At 56.2% G+C, this 20,185-nt stretch overlaps 1 protein-coding gene across 1 annotated transcript in view; it reads left to right on the top strand.

Moving 5' to 3' along the window:
* Window positions 1-2,112: 2,112 nt before the first annotated feature.
* The window catches only part of LOC123284659 (serine/threonine-protein phosphatase 2A regulatory subunit B'' subunit beta-like), a 55,626-nt gene continuing 37,553 nt past the window's right edge, over window positions 2,113-20,185 (top strand). Inside the window, exons 1-2 of the mRNA XM_070503400.1 lie at window positions 2,113-2,725; window positions 15,917-16,099. Of these exons, the coding sequence (XP_070359501.1) occupies window positions 2,378-2,725; window positions 15,917-16,099 (531 nt within the window). The 5' untranslated portion in view covers window positions 2,113-2,377. The remainder of the gene's footprint in view (window positions 2,726-15,916; window positions 16,100-20,185) is intronic.

Below are 20,185 nucleotides of genomic sequence, written 5' to 3'. Positions count from 1 at the left end.
TGCTTATCTTCTTTTTGCTTGAGGAAGATTGTTGCTGAGCTAACGTCTGTGCCAGTCTTCCTCTATTTTGTATGTGGAACACCGCCACAGCATGGCTTGATAAGTGGTGTGTAGGTCTGAGACTGGGATCTGAACCCATGAATCCCGGGCCGCTAAAGTGGAGCACGTGAACTTAACCACTATCCCACAGGGCTTACCTCATGTGCTTTTAAACATAGTTGTGATCATATTTTGTCTACAACTTATAGCCTGCTATTTTTGGTTAGCATTGTAGTGTGAACTATTTTCCATATTATAATTGAACTTTTTTGAATTATTTTTAATGGATGGTATGATATTGTATGACTTTTATGCATACCTGTTTATTTAGCCATTATTATACATTTTAATTATTTACAGTGTTTTCGCTGTTGTAAATAACTCATAGATCAGTATCTTTTGTGAGTAAAGTTATTTATTAAGAATTATTATCTTTGTATAGATAAAAAGAAGCAGAATTACTCAAGAGATCAAAGGCTTATTGCCAAGTTGTTTTCTAAATCCTTTTATTACCACTGTCCATATGTGAGAGTGTCTACTTCAGAGTAAGTTGTCCTACAATGGGTAGTCTTTTTTTCCCTTAAGTATTTAATAAGTAAAAAAAGATATACATTTAACACTTTTTTATGGAGTTAATGATAGGTTACAATCTTGTGAAATTTCAGTTGTACATTAATGTTTGTCAGTCGTGTTGTAGGTGCACCACTTCACCCTTTGTGCCCACCCCCCACCCCACCTTTCCCCTGGTATCCGCTAAACTGTTCTTAGTCCATAATTTTAAATTCCTCATATGAGTGGGGTCATACACAGATTATCCTTCTCTCGCTGGCTTATTTCACTTAACATAATTCCCTCAAGGTCCATCCATGTTATTGCAAATGGAATGATTTTGTTCTGTTTTACAGCTGAGTAGTATTCCATTGTATATATGTACCACATCTTCTTTATCCATTCATCTGTTGCTGGGCACTTAGGTTGCTTCCACATCTTGGCTATTGTAAATAGTGCTGCAATAAACATTGGGGTGCATAGGACTTTTGGGATTGCTGACTTCAAGCTCTTTGGATAAATACCCAGTAGTGGGATGGCTGGATCGTATGGTAGTTCTATTTTTAATTTTTTGAGGAATCTCCATACTGTTTTCCATAGTGGCTGCACCAGTTTGCCTTCCCACCAGCAGTGTATGAGGGTTCCTTTTTCTCCACAACTTCTCCAACATTTGTTAGTATTAGTTTTAGATATTTTTGTCATTCTAACGGGTGTAAGGTGATATGTTAGTGTAGTTTTGATTTGCATTTCCCTGATGATCAGCGATGATAAGCATCTGTTCCTGTGCCTATTGGCCATCAGTATATCTTCTTTGGAGAAATGTCTGTTCATGTCTCCAGCCCATTTTTTGATTGGGTTGTTTGATGTTTTGTTGTTGAGTTGCGTGGGCCCAGGCGACTCGGCCCCCACTGCAGCCTTGGTCCTTCCTGCGGGAGCGGGCGGAGGTGCCGGGTGTCCGTGTGTCCGCTGGCCGCATCCTCAGTGCACCTGCTGTCTGCTGCCCTGTTGACGTTTATGTGACTGGCTCCTACCTTATGGTGTGCGTTAGCGCTACATCCTGCGTTGTGGTTACGTTCTGCCCTGTTGGTACTTTGTGCACTGTCGTTATTTTGGACGTTCTGGTTACTTGGTACTTTGTCGTGACGTTCCACACTGTCGTTCCATATTGTTACCTTGTATGTTGTGGTACTTTCTGCCCTGTCCTGACATTCTACGTTTTGTCGTGTGGAACCGGCACCAAGACTACAGAAGCCAGAATACTCACCCCCTCACCCGATTTTTGAAGAGAAAACTTTCCGGTGTCCTCTGCAGCTTCAGTATGTTTTCTCAGCCTCTAACGAGCAGGGGAAGCTGGGGCGGGCAGACCCCTTTGTTCCCAGTGCGTTTTCAGGGAGGGAACAGCTGCTTGGCTGCATCTGGGTCCCAGGCTGGGGCCTCAGCGTAGAACCCGCTCCTCCGCGAGGAGCCTGTGGCAGGTCCCCTTTAGTCGTGGGCGGGCAGGCAGGCTTTGCTTCTGGGGAGAGCGCCACCTCCCCGCTGTGCGAGCACTGGCAGGCGGCCCCAGATCTGCCCCAGATCGGCTGTCCTTGCTGACCTGTTTGTGCCCTGTGCGTCCACACTGAGCCACAGCCGGGGTCCCTGCAGACACCGCCCCCTGCAAGGCCTCCCGCACCCTCAGCAGCCGCGCAGAGAGCTGCTAGGTCAGGGCGCGCCAGCTGTCCCCTCCCACCTGCACAGCCGCCGGCCCGCCCGCCCGCGGGAGGGGTGGCCTGCCACCCCTCCTCCAGCCATGTGCCCTCCTCAGCCTGTGGAACGCGCGCCGCCTGGGCCGGCCCCCACAGCGCCTGGCCAGCGACGCACGGAGTGCGCTGAGCCCAGCCACCCCAACCGTCCTGCCGGGCGCAGCTGCCGCCCCGAGCCCAGCGGCCCCAGCCAGGCCCAGCCCCGAGAGCAAGAGCCAGAGCGAGGTGCCTGGCCCGGGCCCTGGCGGCCCACGCGAGCCGACATGCGGCTCCACGAGCCGTCGCTGTGCCAGGACCCCAGCCTGAGGCAGGAGCTGGCCTCACTGGCCCGCGGCTGCGACTTCGTGCTGCCCTCCCGCTTCAAGAAGAGGCTCAAGGCCTTCCAGCAGGTCCAGGTCTGCCGCATGTCACACCCCCGGCCCACCCGGGTCCCTCCCGAGTCCCTCACTGGTGTGGGGGGGGCGGGGGCTGCTCTCACCCACCCGTGCAGGGAGCGTGGGTCCCGCGTGAAGTCGCTGGGAGAGCTCCTAAGAGCTCGCCCGTTGCTGGAGTTTTGGCGGCAGGTGCCGCGGTGTGGCCAGGATGCAAGCCCCCAGCGCGTGGACAGGTTCTGGCTCGGGTGGGGACCTGACCCTGTGGTCCCGGTGGGAAGCCTGGCCCATGGTCACGGCCATCTCCGTGATGACACGGCCCTGTGGGACGCCTGGCCTTCTCAGCCACATGGTGTTTACTGGGCTGTGGGGATCTGCACACATGGGCCGGGCAAGTGGATGGCTCGGTGCTGATAGTGAGTAGTTGGCGTGTAGACACCCTCTCCATGGTTGTGTGTGCTCGGAGGAGTAAGACCTGCTGTGTCTACACCTTGGACGTGTTACGAGTTAGTTTGAGGGACCCAGTCGTTTGGAAGCATCAGACAGCCCGTGATCCCCAGAGTCTGTCTGTGACTCGAGGGGTCTCCGTGGCATATCTTGTCCTCGCCTCAGCTCTGGGCCGGTGCTGGGGGCAGGGCCACAGGGCTTGGGGCCGGGGCTCCTGCTCCTGAACGCCTCACCTCTTGCAGTTAGACACCCGCACTTTTTCTCTAGGCCAGGACTTAACGTCCTGTTGTGGCCAAAAAAAATGACATCCAATCAGACCGGGCCATCTGGGGGAAAAAAAGACCTGCCTTCTGCTGATATTTTAATGGGAGTTTTTCTGGGATCATATCTCAGCTTTTACACAGCTTGGGAATTTTTCCTGTCTTGTGTCTTCCAACTTCTGAAGTTTTGTCTGCAGCTGGGGAAGGTGTGAGTCTGTCCCTAGATTTTAAGGAAAGTGCCTGCATTTGGAGACCCAGGAGTGGAATCTGTCCCACGCGGGTCCTGCTTTGACGATAGGAAAACAGATGTGGGGCAGTTAGGGTTTCTCCTGATGGTCCACTGGGCTGTGTGGGAGACCCGGAAATCCCTCCAGCCTCGCCCAGGATGGTCGTGCCTGGGGGCCCGGCTCCCCACAGAGCCCATGCAGGAAAGTCTGCATTGCTTTAGGGCTGCTGCTTATCAAATGAAAATCACTTTTTGGGAATCAAACTTTATGAATTCATTTCATGGGAAGTTGTTTCTTGTCACAGAAAACATGTCTCAACCTTGCTTCTCAGCCGTGACGATGTGCATTGCGTAACGTGAGTGCTCCCTGGGCTGCAGGCGGTGGACCAGTGGGTCTTTCTCATGGGGGTTGTGGGAGGAGCAGAAGGAGAGTTCTCCTGGCTCCTTTCATCCCAAGATGTTGGAGGGCGGATTCGGGACACAGCCTTGGGGGGGTCAGCCAACATCTTTGGGAGAGGCTGGGGGTAGAGGGAGAGGCTGGGGGTGGAGGGAGGGAGGTGGTGCTTCAGCCTGACGGCCACGCCACCCGCTCAGTGGGCCCCCCTGGCCCGGAGCAGAGGACCCTGGGGCACGGCTGTGCCGTCCACAGTGGAGCCATCCCTGCTCCCGCCTCCCATGTCCACCCGCCCACCCTGCCCAGGGATTCTCGGGCCTTCTGGGCGCCGAGCAGCGCCAACTCCCGGTGGTCACTGCAGGCTCTCTCAGGCCCAGGACATGCTCGGCTCACCCCGCTGGAAGGGGTCCTGAGCGTCCTGTACCCCGGGGGTCCCATCACCCACTCTCCACAAACAGGCTCAGGCACAGTTGACGGGCGCCTCTGCTCCTCCACTCTGTCACCTTGCTGTGGGCCCGGACACGCTGTCCAGCCTCCCTGCAGGGTCCTTCAGGGCACACAGACCCCGCTGAGCGTCATTCCAGACCCCAGTGTGGCCACCCCCTGGGGACAGTCCTGGACTCTGAGCTGACCTCCCCTCCCTGGGGTGACAGCGTGGCCTCCCAGCTCTGCCTGTCCCAGATGGCAAGTGGGCCACAGTCTGGGGTCCTAGTCTGGGTGGGGTCACAGTACCCTGCAGGAAGGGTCATGAATACCCCCTTTGATCCACATTCCCAGGACCCTGGCAGCTGGAAGCGGCCCCTCTGTCCACTCGGCTGTGGATGCAGGTTCCCCTCACAGGCCACTCCAGAGCCGCACACACGCCCCCTTGGGAGCCCGTCCTGTGGGGCAGGTGCAGAGCCAGGCTGACAGTGTCCAGGCCGGGGACCCCGCTCAGCCGGGCTCCCCCGTCTGTGTCAGTGTTGGGAACACAGCTCTGCTCCCTCCTGTGAACGCGGCTGGCCCAGCAGCCTCCACAGTGAGCCCGGCCCCTCCTGTGCTGGAGGGAGATCCTTCGCACGAACCCGTGTGCAGGGCCTGGCTCCCCCGTTGTTGTCTTTGGCTCCCCTGTGTTAAACTTTGACCTCTGGCTCCCATCTGTCAGCGTGGAGTGTCGTTCACGCGTTTAGTTGGCGCACCTCCTGCCAGCTGGGGTGGAGGGTCCACGGGAGCCGAGGAGAAAGCTCGCGGCCCACAGGGGCCTCCTGTTGGGTGCAGCATCTTTGGGGCCTGGGCTCACCTGGAATCCACAGGCTGTCCCCCTGAGCTCCCTGGCCCCGTCCAGGGCCCCGTCCCGGCCTTGCTGCTGCATCCGGTCTCAGACGGGGCCGCCCAGGACGCTGCTGGGCTTGGCCGCTCCGGCCCAGCGTCCCTGCCTGGCCTGCTCTCATTCTGCCACCTGTGCCCTGTCCTGGCCCGTTGGAGTCGGAGGGACCCATCTGATGTCCCAGCACGTGCCGTCTGACCCCTCTGGGACCTGACCGTCCGAGGCTGGTGTTGGGAGGTGTGACCCCAGAGACACAGCTGGACGGATTTCTGCTGGGCTCCCCCACACCCTTCTGCGGGAGAAGAGATGCCTTTGCTTTATCCCAGGGCTTGGATTTTGGTCGTGGGGGCACCGCTCCGCCCCACTGTGTGTTCTGGGAGGCCCATGGGCGAGTCTGAGGTCCCAGGAGTGGGGTCGAGTCAGGGAGCAGGCGGCTGGGGCCCTCTACAGAAGTAGCTCTCCGTGAGGCCGTGCCCCTTGATCGGGGCTGCAGGGGGCCTGCGTGGGGCGGGGCGGGTGGGAGCCCAGGCAAGAGGCTTGGGGACCCGAATGCCCCTTGGTCGGCTGGTTGTCATTTTTTAAGAGGCCTGAGCCGTACTTTAGGACTCTCCTTTCACACACACACGTGTGTGTTTTTGCCACTTTTGTTCATTCCAGTCATCTGGCCGCGTCCCCTGGAGGTCGGGGAATGCGCCCCACGGTCCCTGCAGGACCTGCTGAGACCTGTTTTGCGGCCCAGGAGGTGGCCAGCCCCCAACGGCGTCCTGTGTGTTGGAAAAGAATGTGAGAGCTGCAGCTGTGCTGGGGCCGCATCTATTTCTGTCCCGGAGATTAAACTTGTAAATCTCCTGTGTCTGCAGCAGGCTGTTTGTTTCTCGTTGTCCGGTCAGCTCCGTCATCGCTCCGGGGAGCTGGGCCCGGCCTCCCTGGGGGCTGGACCTCTGCTTTTCCCTGCAGTGTCTGCCGTGTCCGTGTGGGGCTCCTGGGGCCGGCATCGGCCAGCTCTGAGGCATGTCGTTTCCCCTGGTCGCCTGCCCTGACGCGGTCCCTGTCTCTCTCTAGTACTGTCCACACCTCCACCTCTTGTGTGCACGTCAGTCCAGCCACCCCACGGCCCCTCTACCCTTTTCCGTCTTTTGAGAAGATGTTCACCCTCTGCACCCTTACGTCTTATGTGTGTCTCTTGTGAATAGACACGATTCTCTTTTTCCTTCTGATCTTCATCTTTTAACTGTGCCGTTTGTCTGTTTCCACGTGTTATGACTGTTCGTCCATCTTGGTTTATTTTCGTCCTGTCCTTTCTTGCCTCCTCTTTCTCTTTTCCTCTCCTACTTTGGAGTATTCCCTTGCTCCTAGCTGACTGCTCATCCTAGAAATGGCCACTACTGGATTTTTCCAGGTGAAAAATTAATACCTTTGCCTTCCAGCTCAAAACACTCAGATGGGGGCTGGCCCAGTGGCGCAGCAGTTAAGTGAGCATGTTCTGCTTCAGCGGCCCGGGGTTCACCAGTTCGGATCCCAGGTGCAGACATGGCACCACTTGGCAAGCCATGCTGTGGTAGGCGTCCCACATATAAAGTAGAGGAAGATGGGCACGGATGTTAGCTCAGGCCCAGTCTTCCTCAGCAAAAAGAGGAGGATCGGCAGATGCTCAGGGCTAATCTTCTTCAACAAAAAAAAACAAAACTCTCAGACACTTCCATTCCATGACCCCATTCATTTTATACTGCTGTTGTTGCCTTCGGAGGGTTTTTAAAAAGAAATAAAATCGCCGCCTTATGATGATTCACACAGTCAGCGTGTTGAGATTTGCCCCCCATACGCCCCTTTCCTGCATCTCCGACCTGCGTCAGGAGCACTTGGCTTCTGCCTGACGCACGGTCCCCCGCACATCCTGGACCAGCGTCTGCTGACAGTGGCCGGCTCGCTTTTGCTTTTCTTCCGTTTTGGTCTCAAACTGTCTCCATGTTGGTTTTGTGTGGCAGACACCTCCCGGGAGGTGGCGTTTGGGCGAAAGGGCAGCCGCTCTCCTCCAGCTCTGGCCCCTGCATTTCTGTCGAGAAGCTGGCTGCAGGGCTCCTGGGTCGCTCCTTTGGAGACGGTCCCCTTTTCTGTTCCGTTCCGTCTCCTTGTGGCAGGTTCTGAGGATCTGCCGCTGTCTTGGGTGTTGTCCAGTCTCGTCGTCCGGTGTGCAGTGTGGGTCACTCCAAGGACTCCTGCTTGGGGTTCCTTGGGCCTCGGGTCTCAGGATGTGTCTCCAGCTCTGCAGCTGCAGGCTCAGCACCTGCGTCTCCTCCCTCCCGGGGCACGAGTCCCTCCCAGCTGTGCTGCTCTGCTCTCCAACCCAGAAAGCAAGTGTGTTTCCTGTTCTTCTGGACGTTTTATTTGGGGCTGTCTTAAGTCTCCTCACTCTTGCATCTTCAAGCCTCTCCCTGTCTTGATATATGAAGCGTGTCGGCTCTCATTCTCAACAACGTCAGAGTCCGGAGTATTTGCCAGCCCAGCTGCTCCCTGCTTGCCGGCTCTCCCCCATGGTGCCTTCCTTTCATGTGTGTTTGTGCATTTTGATCATGAACGCCTCACTTTCCTTGGAACTTGGGGCGTTTTCTGAGTCCCGAGTTGAGGATGGTTCACCTCAGCACATCTTGCTGCTTCCGGGCACTGCTGATCTGTGGCAGCCTGACGTCGTCGGCTGGAGGGTTTGGGGACCAGGCACAGGATGTACATTTGGTTTGCACACTTGACTGGGAGTCTGCTGTGAGCTCTCGGGAGCTTCGCCACCACCCCTGCCCACAGCCCCTTGATGCAGCACCAGCTTTCAGGCCTATGATTGTCCTTTCCTTCCTGGGGTCAGAGGTTGGTGGGGATTTATTTCCACTTCATTCTTCTCGCTGCAGGGGCAGCCCCCAGGATCCCGCTCAGGGGGCAGCCTCCGTCGAGGATGCTGGATGTTGCCTCCTGTCCCCGAGCTCTGCAACACTGTGAGGTGACGGTCACTTCACCCCCTTGAGTGCACTCCCTGAAGGCAGCGCCTGTCCAGCCTCTCCTGGCCTCGCTGGGTGCCCCTTCCCAGCGTCCGTGCCCTGAGAGTCCTTCCTCTCTTGCCAGTCCGTGAGGCACTCAGGAAGATGTTTGTCAAGTGCTCTCCCCAGCATTTCCAGCTGCCTTCCTCAGAAGGGCTGGTCCGGGTACCTGGGTCTTGACAGGGCCGCAGAAAGAGCACACATGTTAGCATTTACTTCTCCCTGAGTCGATCCTGCAAGTCCAGCACCAGAACTGGGTCATCCAGTGTTGCGCTGTGCCTCAGGGAGTGAGTTGGTGGGAGACGCTTGCTTCCCCATGAGTGTGAGAGACATGGAAGGTTCCAGGCTGGGAGAGACTCACTGTGGACAGAGGGAAACAGAGTCATGTGGCCAAGTTCTCTGAGGTAGCAGCTTTCCAAACACAGCGAAAGGTGTTTTCCTTTCAGGGGAGCTCTTTGGGATGTGCGTTCCATCACTGCATATTGCTGGGGGCCTGCTCTGTGCCAGGCACTGGAGGGTAGCTGCACCTTCTAGTTGGGATGACAGAAAAGCCTACAGAGCCTGACTGGGATGACAGTACCTGTGAAGGGGAGGCAGGTGGGGTGGGATGTGTGTTCTGTCAGGGATGAGCTTGTGACCTGTGGTGATGTATTCTGTGAGGGGGCAGCAGATGGGGTGGGATGTGTGTTCTGTCAGGGATGACCTTGTAACCTGGGATGATGGTTCCTGTGAGGGGGCAGCAGGTGGGGTGGGCTGAGTGTTCTGTCAGGGATGACCTCGTGACCTGGGGTAACGGTTACTATGAGGGGGCGGCAGGTGGGGTGGGATGTGTGTTCTGTCAGGGATGACCTTGTGACCTGGGGTGAGGTTCCTGTGAAGGGGCAGCAGGTAGGGTGGGATGTTTGTCCTGTCAGGGATGACCTTGTGACCTGGGGTAACGGTTACTATGAGGGGGCGGCAGGTGGGGTGGGATGTGTGGTGTGTCAGGGATGACCTTGTGACCTGGGGTGATGGTTGGTGTGAGGGGACGGCAGGTGGGAGTGGGCTCAGGCGGGGGGTGTTGTGTTGTCTATTGATGACATGCTAGTGGCAGGTGGGATCTGATCATGGTCTTAGATGAGGTAAGGCAGTGTTTGTGGGGCGCCTGGGAACAGTAGGCACAAAGGCCCTGAGGTGGGCAGTGACAGGGGCAGTCATTAGCGCCTCCACACACCCGCTGTGCCCCAGGGAGCTGTGGTGCAGTGGTTCTCAAACTCCTGACCCAGGGGACCGTCCTCCTGTACCAGCGTGTTGGTGGAAGGGACGTGTGGCACCCTCAAGGGAAGCCCTCCTGCTGGCAGCAGCCAGTGTGGCCATGCGGGGTGTCTGCAGGGCGCTGTCAAGAGCACCAAAGACCTGTGGTTGTGTCTTTGCCCCTAAGTTTGTAGCTGTCTCCCTTCCTCCCTCCCTCCATCTGCCAAATTCCCCCCAAATTCCCCCCGTCCGCATGGCTCTGACCACAGGGGCCGTCTCTCACTGCGCAGCCCATGTGGGCGTCCTCCCTCCACCATGGTCAAGCTCCCCAGGCAGTAAGCTCGCTCGTGTCCCACTCTGCTCGTCCTGTGCCGCTGTCCAGAAGGTCATGTCTCATGGAGCTATGCGTGTGTCCTCGGGGCCAGGCCTCAGGGCCCGGAGCAGAGGAAGACAGGCGCTCTGCTGTGTTCCAGGGTCAGAAGGACCCGGGCTGCCGCACGAGGCGAGGGGTTCCTGGAGATCAGCGAGCTGTGTGTCCACCCCCAGGAACAGACACACGAGCTGAGGCAGAGACAGGCCCTCGCGTGGCAGCCCTGGGCGTGGAGGCCTCATGCGTGTGTGTGCGTCTGTGTGTGTGTCTCCATCGCGACCAGCAGGCCCTTCCCCGCCAGTCCTGACTGGGAGGCCCATTTGGCTGTTGGGCCCCATCCCCTTCCTGTTCCTGCCCCTGGAGACAAGGGGACCAGCAGACGGTGGGGGATGGAGAAGGAGGAACAGGTGACTGAGCCGGTGCCATCGCTGTCGTGGGAATCTCTGCGCCATGTGCTCAGGAAGCGGGTAGAAACCGTCAGATGTGGTTCATCCCGTGCAGTGTGAATACTGCCTCCTAGAGTGCTCAGTCTTTGCAGCTTCGGAAGACACGTTGGCGCGTCTCCACCCACAGAGGTTTGGTGAACTTGCTCCTGACGCGTGGTTTCTGCCCCTTGCGAGGCCCACACAGGACCTGGGGCTCCCCGTGCCCTTGGCCCAGGCTGGCCCCTCTGCCCGGGTGGCCCATCAGCTTCTCCCTCTCGGACTGCGGCCGAGCCTGCATCACGGGGGCCCGGTGTCCATCCTCCTTGGAACTGGCCCCCCATGTCCTTCTCTATACCTCTGGCCTCTCCTGTTGTCCGAGGCCTCCCCGCCCAGCAGGGCCATGGGAGGGTCGATGGGCCACTGTACAGAGCTCAGACGTTGTCCCCGTGGTGCCAGTCGTTCTGAGTTCGTGAGCACAGGGCACGTGCTCAGATGTCATAAAGTAGCTCCCAGTGCTGCCTTGGACCATCTGTTAGACCAACGAGAGAATGAAGCCGACTACAAACGTGATCTAAAAACTCCCGTGTGGTGACAGACGTCACAAAGTAAATAAAAAGACGTGGGGCCTGGGGACGGAGGACAAAACTCACAAAGTCGAAGACACGTGCCGCCCTGGGAATGGTCAGAGGAGGAACAGAAATGATGGCACAGCGTGGAGTAGAGAAGGGGCAGGGAAGATGGTGTCCTTGCCTTTTAGACAAATGAGGAGATGCTCCACCTGGTTCAGAGTACGGTGGGGGTGGAGCATGATGCCTGTGTGGTGTCTTAGTTCCCCCAGACGGCGGAACCTCAGTTTGACAGCGCCCTCTGCTGACGGGGCAGGAGGGAATGCGGTGTCGGAGATGGTGGTGGCCCCCGGAGCTCCTCCCGCAGGAGCACGTGGACGAGCCACACTCTTGCGGTGCTGAGGCCGTGCCGGCTGCCTCCCTGTGCTCCCATTCAGATTGGGGCCTTTGTAAGCTTCTTGCACTCGCTCACCTTTAAACAACGCAGGACAGGCGCCTAGCCCGTGGTGGGGACCGCCCACCTTTAGGACTGTGGTGTGTGCAGACACCAGCACCAGGGACACCAGGCCCCCAAAGCCCCCTCAGGAGGTGCTTGCATGTATCCTCACGCCTAGGACAGGAGCCACGAGCACTCGCTGCTGCTGCTGCTGCTCCACAAAGGGGCATGCTGGCCTCCCGCCCTCCCCTCACGTGTGGTGGCGGCCGGGTCACCGCGAGGTCACCAGGGCACAAAGGCCACGTTACTTCCCCAGGCAGAGCCGCCAGGACCCCAGGGCAAAGCCTTGCTCGCGGATCCCAGCCTGGATTCGCATCTGCGTAGACTGCGGATTCATGAGGAGGTCTGGTCGCCACGCGTGACTTGTGCAGATGAAGACAGACTTCCTCGTGAGTGTCCAGCGAGGTTCCAGAGCTGTCGCTTGGCAGCCCTTGGGCAGGAAATGTCCCTATGTCTCCACAGGAGGGGGGCACAGATAGTGGGCGTGAGCGACACAGGGCCTGACACCACATGTCCAGGACGCCCCAGTGAGCCCACCCCGCTGCTTTCAGGGCTTCGTGTGGTGGAGTCAGCATCACGCCGTCGCCAGCTGGAGTGTGCCTGTGGCCATCCAGGGGGAGGAGGGCACCCATGGGGACGCTCGGGCCAGCCAGGGGGGCGAGGGTGAGCCTCGTGGTGGATTGCTGTGCACTGACAGCCGCAGGAAGATTTGATTTAAGTTCTTTGTCACGTTCTGTCCATTTTGTCAAAGTCCATTTCTCAGGACCGGCCTGAGTATTAACTGTGTAACGGGTCTGGCAGAAGCCGGCTGACACGGTGACAGCAACCTCGTTTTCAGGAATCACACCTGGTCGTAGGCGAGAGGCCGAGCAGTGTGTCTGCATGGAGGCGTAGCAGCGCTGTCATCCCTCTTCCTTGTCCTTTCCTAGGTGACCAGGTGCGCGGCCTCCTAGCGCTGACCAGCAGCGAACGACGTCCCTGTGACTTAGCAGCCCAGGGGTCTGTGTCAGCCCAGCCATGGACTGGGGAGAAGGCACATGGTTGACAACGGCTCCAGAACCAGCCCAGGGGCAGCCACCCCACAGTGTAGGTGCCCTGCCCTCTGCCTGGAGCGCCAGACTCCTTGTGCCTCAGTTTTCCCACCGTGAATACAGGATGCTGGTGGCACGTCAGTCACAGATTGTCCTGAACGCGGCAGTTGAGTGAGATGGCTCATGGGAAGATGTGGTCGGTGCTCAGGAAACACCAACACCGTATTGCACAAAGGTACAAGGGCAGCGACTGTGGCCGACAGCTCAGGGCATTGGGCTCGCAATTCATTCCGCCTCGCGGGAGAGAAGAAAAGAGAAAGACGGGAAAACGGAACCACCGCCACAAGGCAAGGAAACAGGCACTCAGGGGCCTGCCCCGGGGGCACAGCAGTTAAGTTTACAGGCTCCGCTTCGGTGGCCTGGGGTTCGCGGGTTCGGATCCCAGGCGCAGACCTAGCACCGCTCGTCAAGTCACGCTGAGGCGGCCTCCTTCATATGAAGTAGTAGACGATTGGGACAGATGTTAGCTCAGTAACAGTCTTCCTCACAAAAAATTAAAAAAATGAAAAATGGCCCTCAGTCTTTGTTCCAGAAATCGAGGGGAAAAGTTATCTTCCTCAAAGCGAATCGTGGGCACCCCCAGCAGATCTGTTGAACCGAACCCTCTCCTTCCAAGGAGGCAGCTCTGGGTGTGGCTTCCCCTCCCGCCTGTCCCTGGGCCACGGTGGGTGTGGTTTTGGCTCAGTGCTGCTGTGCAGGGCTGTCACATCAGGACTCAGTGATTCTGACACTGTAACCCAATCCCCGTGGAACAGGACATCCCGGGCTGGGAGGAGGGGGATCAGCCTGTGTCCCTGGGTGCTGACTCGGGCCGAGTCTCGTGAAGGGTGGGCCCGAGGTCATCGTCCAGCCTTTGCTCTGCTCTGAGGCTTAGTCCACAGTGTGGTCCTCGTGCTTCCCACCGTCCATGGCAGATCCACCTCGCTCAGCACAGCCGGCCTGCAATAGGTGCCGGAACCTCAGGGCCGCCCTTTGCAGCCTCTCCTTTCTGATCACCGTGCCGTCCACATCTGCCTCTCGGCTCTCAGCACTGAGGTGACCCTGCGTCAAACCCCTGACTGTTTTATTTGCCCTGTTGTGATCACAGGGCTCATTGTCGTGCGTCTGCAGGCTCTCCCCATAGCCCCCCAGTACAGCAGACTCAGGACAGCAACACCTCTGGACGTGTTGCTGTCGTCTGTGGGTCACGTCAGTGGGGCAGGACAGAAAGCGTTTACAAGTGACTCCTCCTCCTAGTGCTGGAGGGAAAACAGACAGGTGACACAGGGCGTCCCGGGACATGACTGAGGGGACGCGAGGCCGTCCCGAGATGTGACTGAAGGGGACATGGGGCCATGCTGAGACGTGACTGAGGGGATGCGGGGCCACCCTGAGACATGACTGAGGGGGACATGGGCCCCTCCCGAGACGTGAGTGAGGGGGACGAGGGACCGTCCCGGGACGTGAGTGAGGGGATGCAGGGCCGTTCTGAGACGTGACTGAGGGGATGCAGGGCCGTCCCGAGACGTGACTGAGGGGGACGTGGGGCCATCCTGAGACGTGACTGAGGGGACGTGGGGGGCCATCCCAAGACATGAGTGAGGGGGACGTGCGGCCATCCCGAGACGTGACTGAGAGAACATGGGCCGTCCCTGAGATGGACTGATGGACTGAGGAGGACACTAGCCGGTCCCAGAGGCTGCAGCTGGGTGGCGAAGAGGCCCCCGTTGCAGGACGAGATGTGTAGGACACCCGCAGGTTTCAGTGGGGAGCCGTGTTGACTGTGTATCCTGGTGGCAAATTGGTAGTGCTGTTGGTGTCTGGTGTTCCAGCCCCTGGTCCCTGTGGCATGAGGCGGCGGCTGCATGAGCTGTGCTCTGTCACTCGGCCTTGGGGAGGGTGGCTGACATGTGAGTGCCCCGTGGCGCATGGAGGGGACCCCCCACCTGGGCGTTCGGGCCTGCTGGCGGTGCCATTCCTCTGGGTAAGAACCACGCTGTGCCCGGTCACTGGGCCGGCCCTGAACCCTCTGTGGTGTTTCCTCGGCCTGCTGTGTTGTGTGTGTGTCTCCTGCACGCTCAGGGTCTGCAGGTCCTATGTGGTCCCGTGGTGTCCCGTGTGCATTGGGTTCCCCAGACCTTGTTGAGTTGGGGACCCTCACAGTGCACTCTCCTGACCATCTGCCCACTCCCGGCCCCATCAGCCCCCGTGGCCTCAGGCATTGGGTTTTTGCTGCTCAGTCCAGTCCTTCCCCAGTAGGACGCTGGGCTGTTCCTGCCTCCTGAGACTGTGGCCTCGTGTCCCCAGCCCTAGAGAATGTAGGGTGTAGACCGGAGATGCGTCCATGGGCCAGACTGTGCCTCCCCGTCACTGCCCGTCGAGGCCGACCGGGTGCCTGGTCCTCGGCGGCCGTCTACGACCCGGCTCCCAGGAGCTGTTTCTGGCCCCAGAAGGCCTCTCCTGAGTCAGCAGGGAGATGCTGCTGAGTCCTGCTGGGCGACCGTGCCCACCGTAGTGGGAACAGCGAGCCTCATGGGCTCGGCCTCAGAGGAGATTCAGAGCCTCTCCCCCCTCGGTGCTGCAGACCCGGCCTGGGGCCAACTTTCGGCAGTCATTCCTTAACCGGGTCCACTGAACAGCTCTTTCTGCTTGGGGGCATTTTAAACAACCGTGTTTTATATACAGAGTCCCCCCTTCCGCCTGTAACGACAGCCCCACAGCAGGTCAGCTCCCTGAATCCCCGAGGGCACGTCCCGACACCACTGTGTCTTGGAAAGCATGTCAGGAGGTCAAACTTCTCCGAAGTAGTTGCTGCTGAAGGTGCTGGCTTCACTTGGGGTGGCTCAGCTGCCGTTCTGCCTTGTGGCGAGAAAGAGGCTGCAGGGCCAGATCCTTTCCCGGAGGGCCATCCCAGGTCAGGTGACAGACGTACGTCCCATTCTCCGGGAGGCACACGTGGGAACCAGCGACTGCAGGTGTGGGCCCCAAAGAGAGGCCACACCTGTCCTGGCTGTGAGCGAGCGCCATTGACGGCCCGCCTGGAGGACCCTGACCCCAGGAGGACTGCGGGGCAGGCTCCCCACAAGGACCTGTGCCAGCCTCCCTGGCAGCCTGGGCCGTCAGCTGTCACTGTTGCGGGGTCACACTGAGGCAGGGCTGGGGGAGGCTCAGCAGTGTGGATCAGTGGTATGTGACGCTCTCTTGTGGTGTGTGACCTTTCGGATGCGGGTGGCCTCATGGCTGGAGTTGGCCCCCAGGATTGTCTGGCGTTCTGTGCACATTGGGGTTCCGTGGCCCCGTGCGCTCACTTTGAGAACGGTGCCGCCCCTGTCTGTTACGGGTTCATGTGAGGACGATGTTTCCTGTTCCCAAGTCCTCACCACCTGTCTCATTTCTCAGGTCCAGACAAAGGAGGAGCCCCTGCCACCAGCCAGCAGCCAGAGCATCCCCACCTTCTACTTCCCCCGAGGCCGTCCGCAGGGGACAGTGAACGTCGATGCCGTCATCGCCAAGATTGAGCGGACCTTCGCCCAGTTTCCGCACGAGAGAGCCACCATGGAGGACATGGGCAAGGTGGCCAAGGTGGGTGCCCTGCGTGCTGCCTCTGGGCAGCACCACGTTCACGGGTTGGTGCTTGTGTTCTGTTTTCAGGATCTGAAACACAGTGGAGACTCTGTATTAACGGTTGTGCCAAATATTGAAGACAGACATGCCTGTGCGTTGTTGCCCTCCCAGATGGAGCAGCGTTCACCTTTGCATTTTTTAAGCAACTGATCCCCTGAGGTCCAGCCTGGGCCTTCCTCTGCGCCCTCCTGCCCCGTGTCTCTCCCTGTGTAGGGTGGGTGCTAGTGGACCCACAGTCCATGCGCAGCAACATGTCGATTTTGAACTTAGCCTAACACATGATCCCCCGTGCATTGTCTCACCATTTGGTTTTGAAATTCGGTGGCATGTCTCCAGGCCATCCATGTTGACATGTGTAGACACATGTAGACGAGCACAATCGTGGTTTCCCACATCGCCTCAGCCGCGTGGGAAGGCTCCCGTGTAGCCGGCGGCTGGCACGGCCCCTCCTGGGTGCTGGCGTTGACGCGTCCCGCTCCCCCATGGATCGGGCTGCCTTGGGCTGTGCTCCTGAGCTCCGCCTTCAGGCCGCATTGGGGTGCTTGTGCTTCCCCTTTGCCCCTGTGCTTCCGGGGTGCTTTCTCTCTCTTTCTCTCTCTTTCTTCATCCCCACCCTCCCCTCTGGAATGTCTCTTCCTATTCTGGATGCTGACCCTCCGTCCATGTGTGTTGTGAGCAGGTTCTGTTCACCTGCTGAATGGTTCACGTGCTTCCTTTTGCTTGCAGTTTTTAGGGCTTGTCCTCTTTTCTTGTTGGAACTGCTTTATTGAGATATAAGTCTCGGACCACAGTTCACCCATTTAAAACGTACAACTCAGCACAATGCAGTGTATGCCCGGAGTTGTGCAGCCATCATCGTAGTCAACTGGAGGACATTTTTGTCACCCCCTAAAAGAAACCCTGTACCCTTTAGCTGTCATCCCCCCTCCCCCACCCCCAACTAATCCACTTCCTGTCTCTGTAGGTTCGAGTATCCTGGACATCTTATGTAAACAGATCCATACCATGTGTGGCTTTTTGTGTCTGCCTTCTTTCCCTCAGCACACAGCCAGACCCGGGCGACACTGGGGGCTCGGCTCCAGGCCCCCACAACAAAGTGAATGTCACCATAAAGCAAGTCACACGAATTGTTTGGTTTCCGAGTGCAGATAAAAGTTAGGTTTATGCTATGCTGTAGTCTAAGTGGGTGATAGCATTATGACTAAAGAAAAGTGCATACCCTAATTAAAAAATACCATATTGCTAAAAAATGCTAACCAGCACCTGAGCCTTCAGCAAGTCATCTTCTCTTTGCTGGTGGAGCATCTGGTGAAAAACGCAATAAAGCAAAGCGCGGTAAAGCGAGGAGCAATAAAGGAAGTGCTTTATTGCAAAATAAAGCAAAAATACAAGTGAGCCTGTGTTTTCAAGGTTCGTCTGTATTGGGGCGTGTGTCAGTAGCACGTCCTTTCAGCGTTCCGTTGTGCATTTATCCATTCATCAACTGATGGACGTCTGGGTTGGCCCACCTTTGGGCTGTGGTGCACAGGGCTGCTGGAACACGCGTGTGCGAGTCTTGGTGTGCAGGTGTAGGGTTCTCTCAGATATACACACCTAGGAGTGGAATTGCTGGGACACATGGCGACACCATGTTTAACGCTTTGAGGAGCCACAAGACCATTTCCCAAAGCAGCTGCCCCATTTTGCATTCCCACCGGCAGCGTAGGAGGGTTCCGATCTCTCACACCCTCGCCAGCACTTGTGTCTTGCTGATTGTAGACAGCGTGTCCTAGGGGGCACGAAGTGTCTCCTGGTGGTTTTGACTCGCATTTCCCTGAAGACTGTCATGTTGAGCAGCTTTTCATCTGCTTATTGGCTATTTGTGCATCTTCTTTGTAGAAATGTTTGTTTAGATCCTGTGCCCGTTCTTTAACTGGATTGTCACTTTATTGTCCAATTGTAAGAGTTCTTTATATATTCTAGATTCAAGTCCCTTATCCAATACTTGGTGTGCATTTTTTCCCATTCTCTGAGTTGTTTTTTCTTTTTTTTAATTATATGTACTCAGCACCTGAAAAACTGAGAATTGACCTGAGTCTTTTTTAACCTTTTCTTTTTTGTTGAGGAAGACTGGACCTGAGCTAACATCTGTGCCAGTCTTCCTCTATTTTGGATGTGGGCTGCTGCAACAGCATGGCTTGTTGAGCGGTGTGTAAGTCTGTGCCCAGGATCTGAACCCACCAACACTGGGCCACTGAAGCAGAGTGTGCAAACTTAACTACTGTACCACCAGGCTGACCCCTTTTTTCAGTTTTTGATAGTCTTCCATGATGCCAAAAAGTTTTTGTTTGTTTGATAAAGTTCACTTTATCTGTTTTTTCATTTGTTGCCCGTACTTTTGCCGTCATATCCAAGAAATCATTGCCAGATGCAAGGTCATGAAGATTTGCTTTTGTTTTTTCCTGAGAGTTTCTAGTTTCGGCCTTTACGTCTAGGTCTTTGATCCATTTTGAGTTAATTTTTGAATATAGTGATGCAGCGGTCAAACTCCATTTTTTACGTCTGGAAATCCAGTTGTCTCAGCACCAAGGCTGAAGAGACCATTCTTTCCCCGTCCAGCGGCCCTGGCCCCCTTGTTGAAAATCAGTTCCCCATAAATATGAGGGTTTAGTACTGGATTCTGATTCTAGCCCTTGACCTGTCCTTGTGTCTTTATGCCAGTTCCACCCTGTCTTGATTACTGCTGCTTTGTAGTCGGTTTTGAAATGGGACGTGTGAGTCCCTTCTCAAGCTTGTTTTGGCTCTCCGTGGACCCTTGCAACTCCTTATGGATTTTAGGGTCAGCTTGTCAGTTTCTGCAGAGACGCCAGCTGGGGTTCTGCTGGGCTCGCGTTGACTCTGTAGATCGGTGTGGGGAGTATGGCCGTCTTACTACTGTCTTCTCATCCATGTACATAGGACGTCTTCCACTCATTTAGGTCTTAGTTTCTTTCGAAGATGTTTTGTAGTTTTCAAGTATAAGTTTTGCACATCTTCTGTTAAATTTGTTCTGAAGCATTTTATTCTTTTTGATGCTATTATAACTGGAATGCTTCTCTGAATTTTATTTTCAGCTTGTTCATTGCAAGTGTATAAAAATGCAATTAATTCCTGTGTACTGATCTTGTATCCTGCAGTCCTCTGAACTCATTTATTCGTTCTAATAGTGTTTTAGCGTATTCCTTGGGATTTTGTGTGTACATGATCATGTTACCTGCGGCTAGAAATAGTTTCGCTTCTTCCTTCCCGGTGTGGATCTGTTATTTCCTCGTCGCGCCCGACTGCTCTGGGAAGAACCTGTAGCGTGGTGTGGTGTTGATGTCCGAGAGTGGAGGTTCTTGATCCTGCCCTTGGGAAAAGCATCCAGTCCTTCACCGCTAAGCATGCTGTGAGCGTGGGTTTTCACAGATACCCTTTATCGGGTTGGGGACCTTCCTTTCCATTCCTGGTTTGGTCAGCGTTTTTATCAAGAAAAGATGTTAGCTTGGTCGGATGCTTTTCCTGTGTCTGTTGAGAGGCCCGTGTGGTTTGGTTCTTTATTCTATGGATGAGGTGCATTACGTGAGTTGGTTTTTCCAATGTTAAACCAACCTTGCGTTCTGGAGCAAATCCCACTTGGCCATCGTGTGTGGTCCTTTTTCTGCGTGGCTGGATTTCACTGGCTGGTATTCTGTGGATGGTTTTTGTGTCCGTATCCAGAAGAGATACTGGCTGGCAGTTTTCCTGTGATTCCTGTGTCTGGTTTTGGTATTAGGGTAACACTGGTCCAAGAGGAAGATCGGAAGTGTCCCCTTCTCTTCTGTTAGAGATCGCCTTTTTAAAGTATGTTTTTAAATTTTGTTTTATAAGTATGTAAAAACGTACATGGTTCCAAGGTCAAAACTCACAAACCAGATATATTCCCATAAGTCCAGAGTCTACCCCTGTCTGTTCAACTCTGCTCTCTTCCTCCCCCATAAGTAACAGTTTTCATAAATTTGGCTTATCCTTTATTTTTTAATATGAGCAAATACCTACAAATATACA

The sequence above is a fragment of the Equus asinus genome, unplaced genomic scaffold, assembly GCF_041296235.1.
Source record: "Equus asinus isolate D_3611 breed Donkey unplaced genomic scaffold, EquAss-T2T_v2 contig_1, whole genome shotgun sequence".
NCBI classification, from domain to species: domain Eukaryota; kingdom Metazoa; phylum Chordata; class Mammalia; order Perissodactyla; family Equidae; genus Equus; species Equus asinus.
Note: the sequence above shows the minus strand (reverse complement) of the source record. Positions and strands in the feature narration are given on the sequence as shown.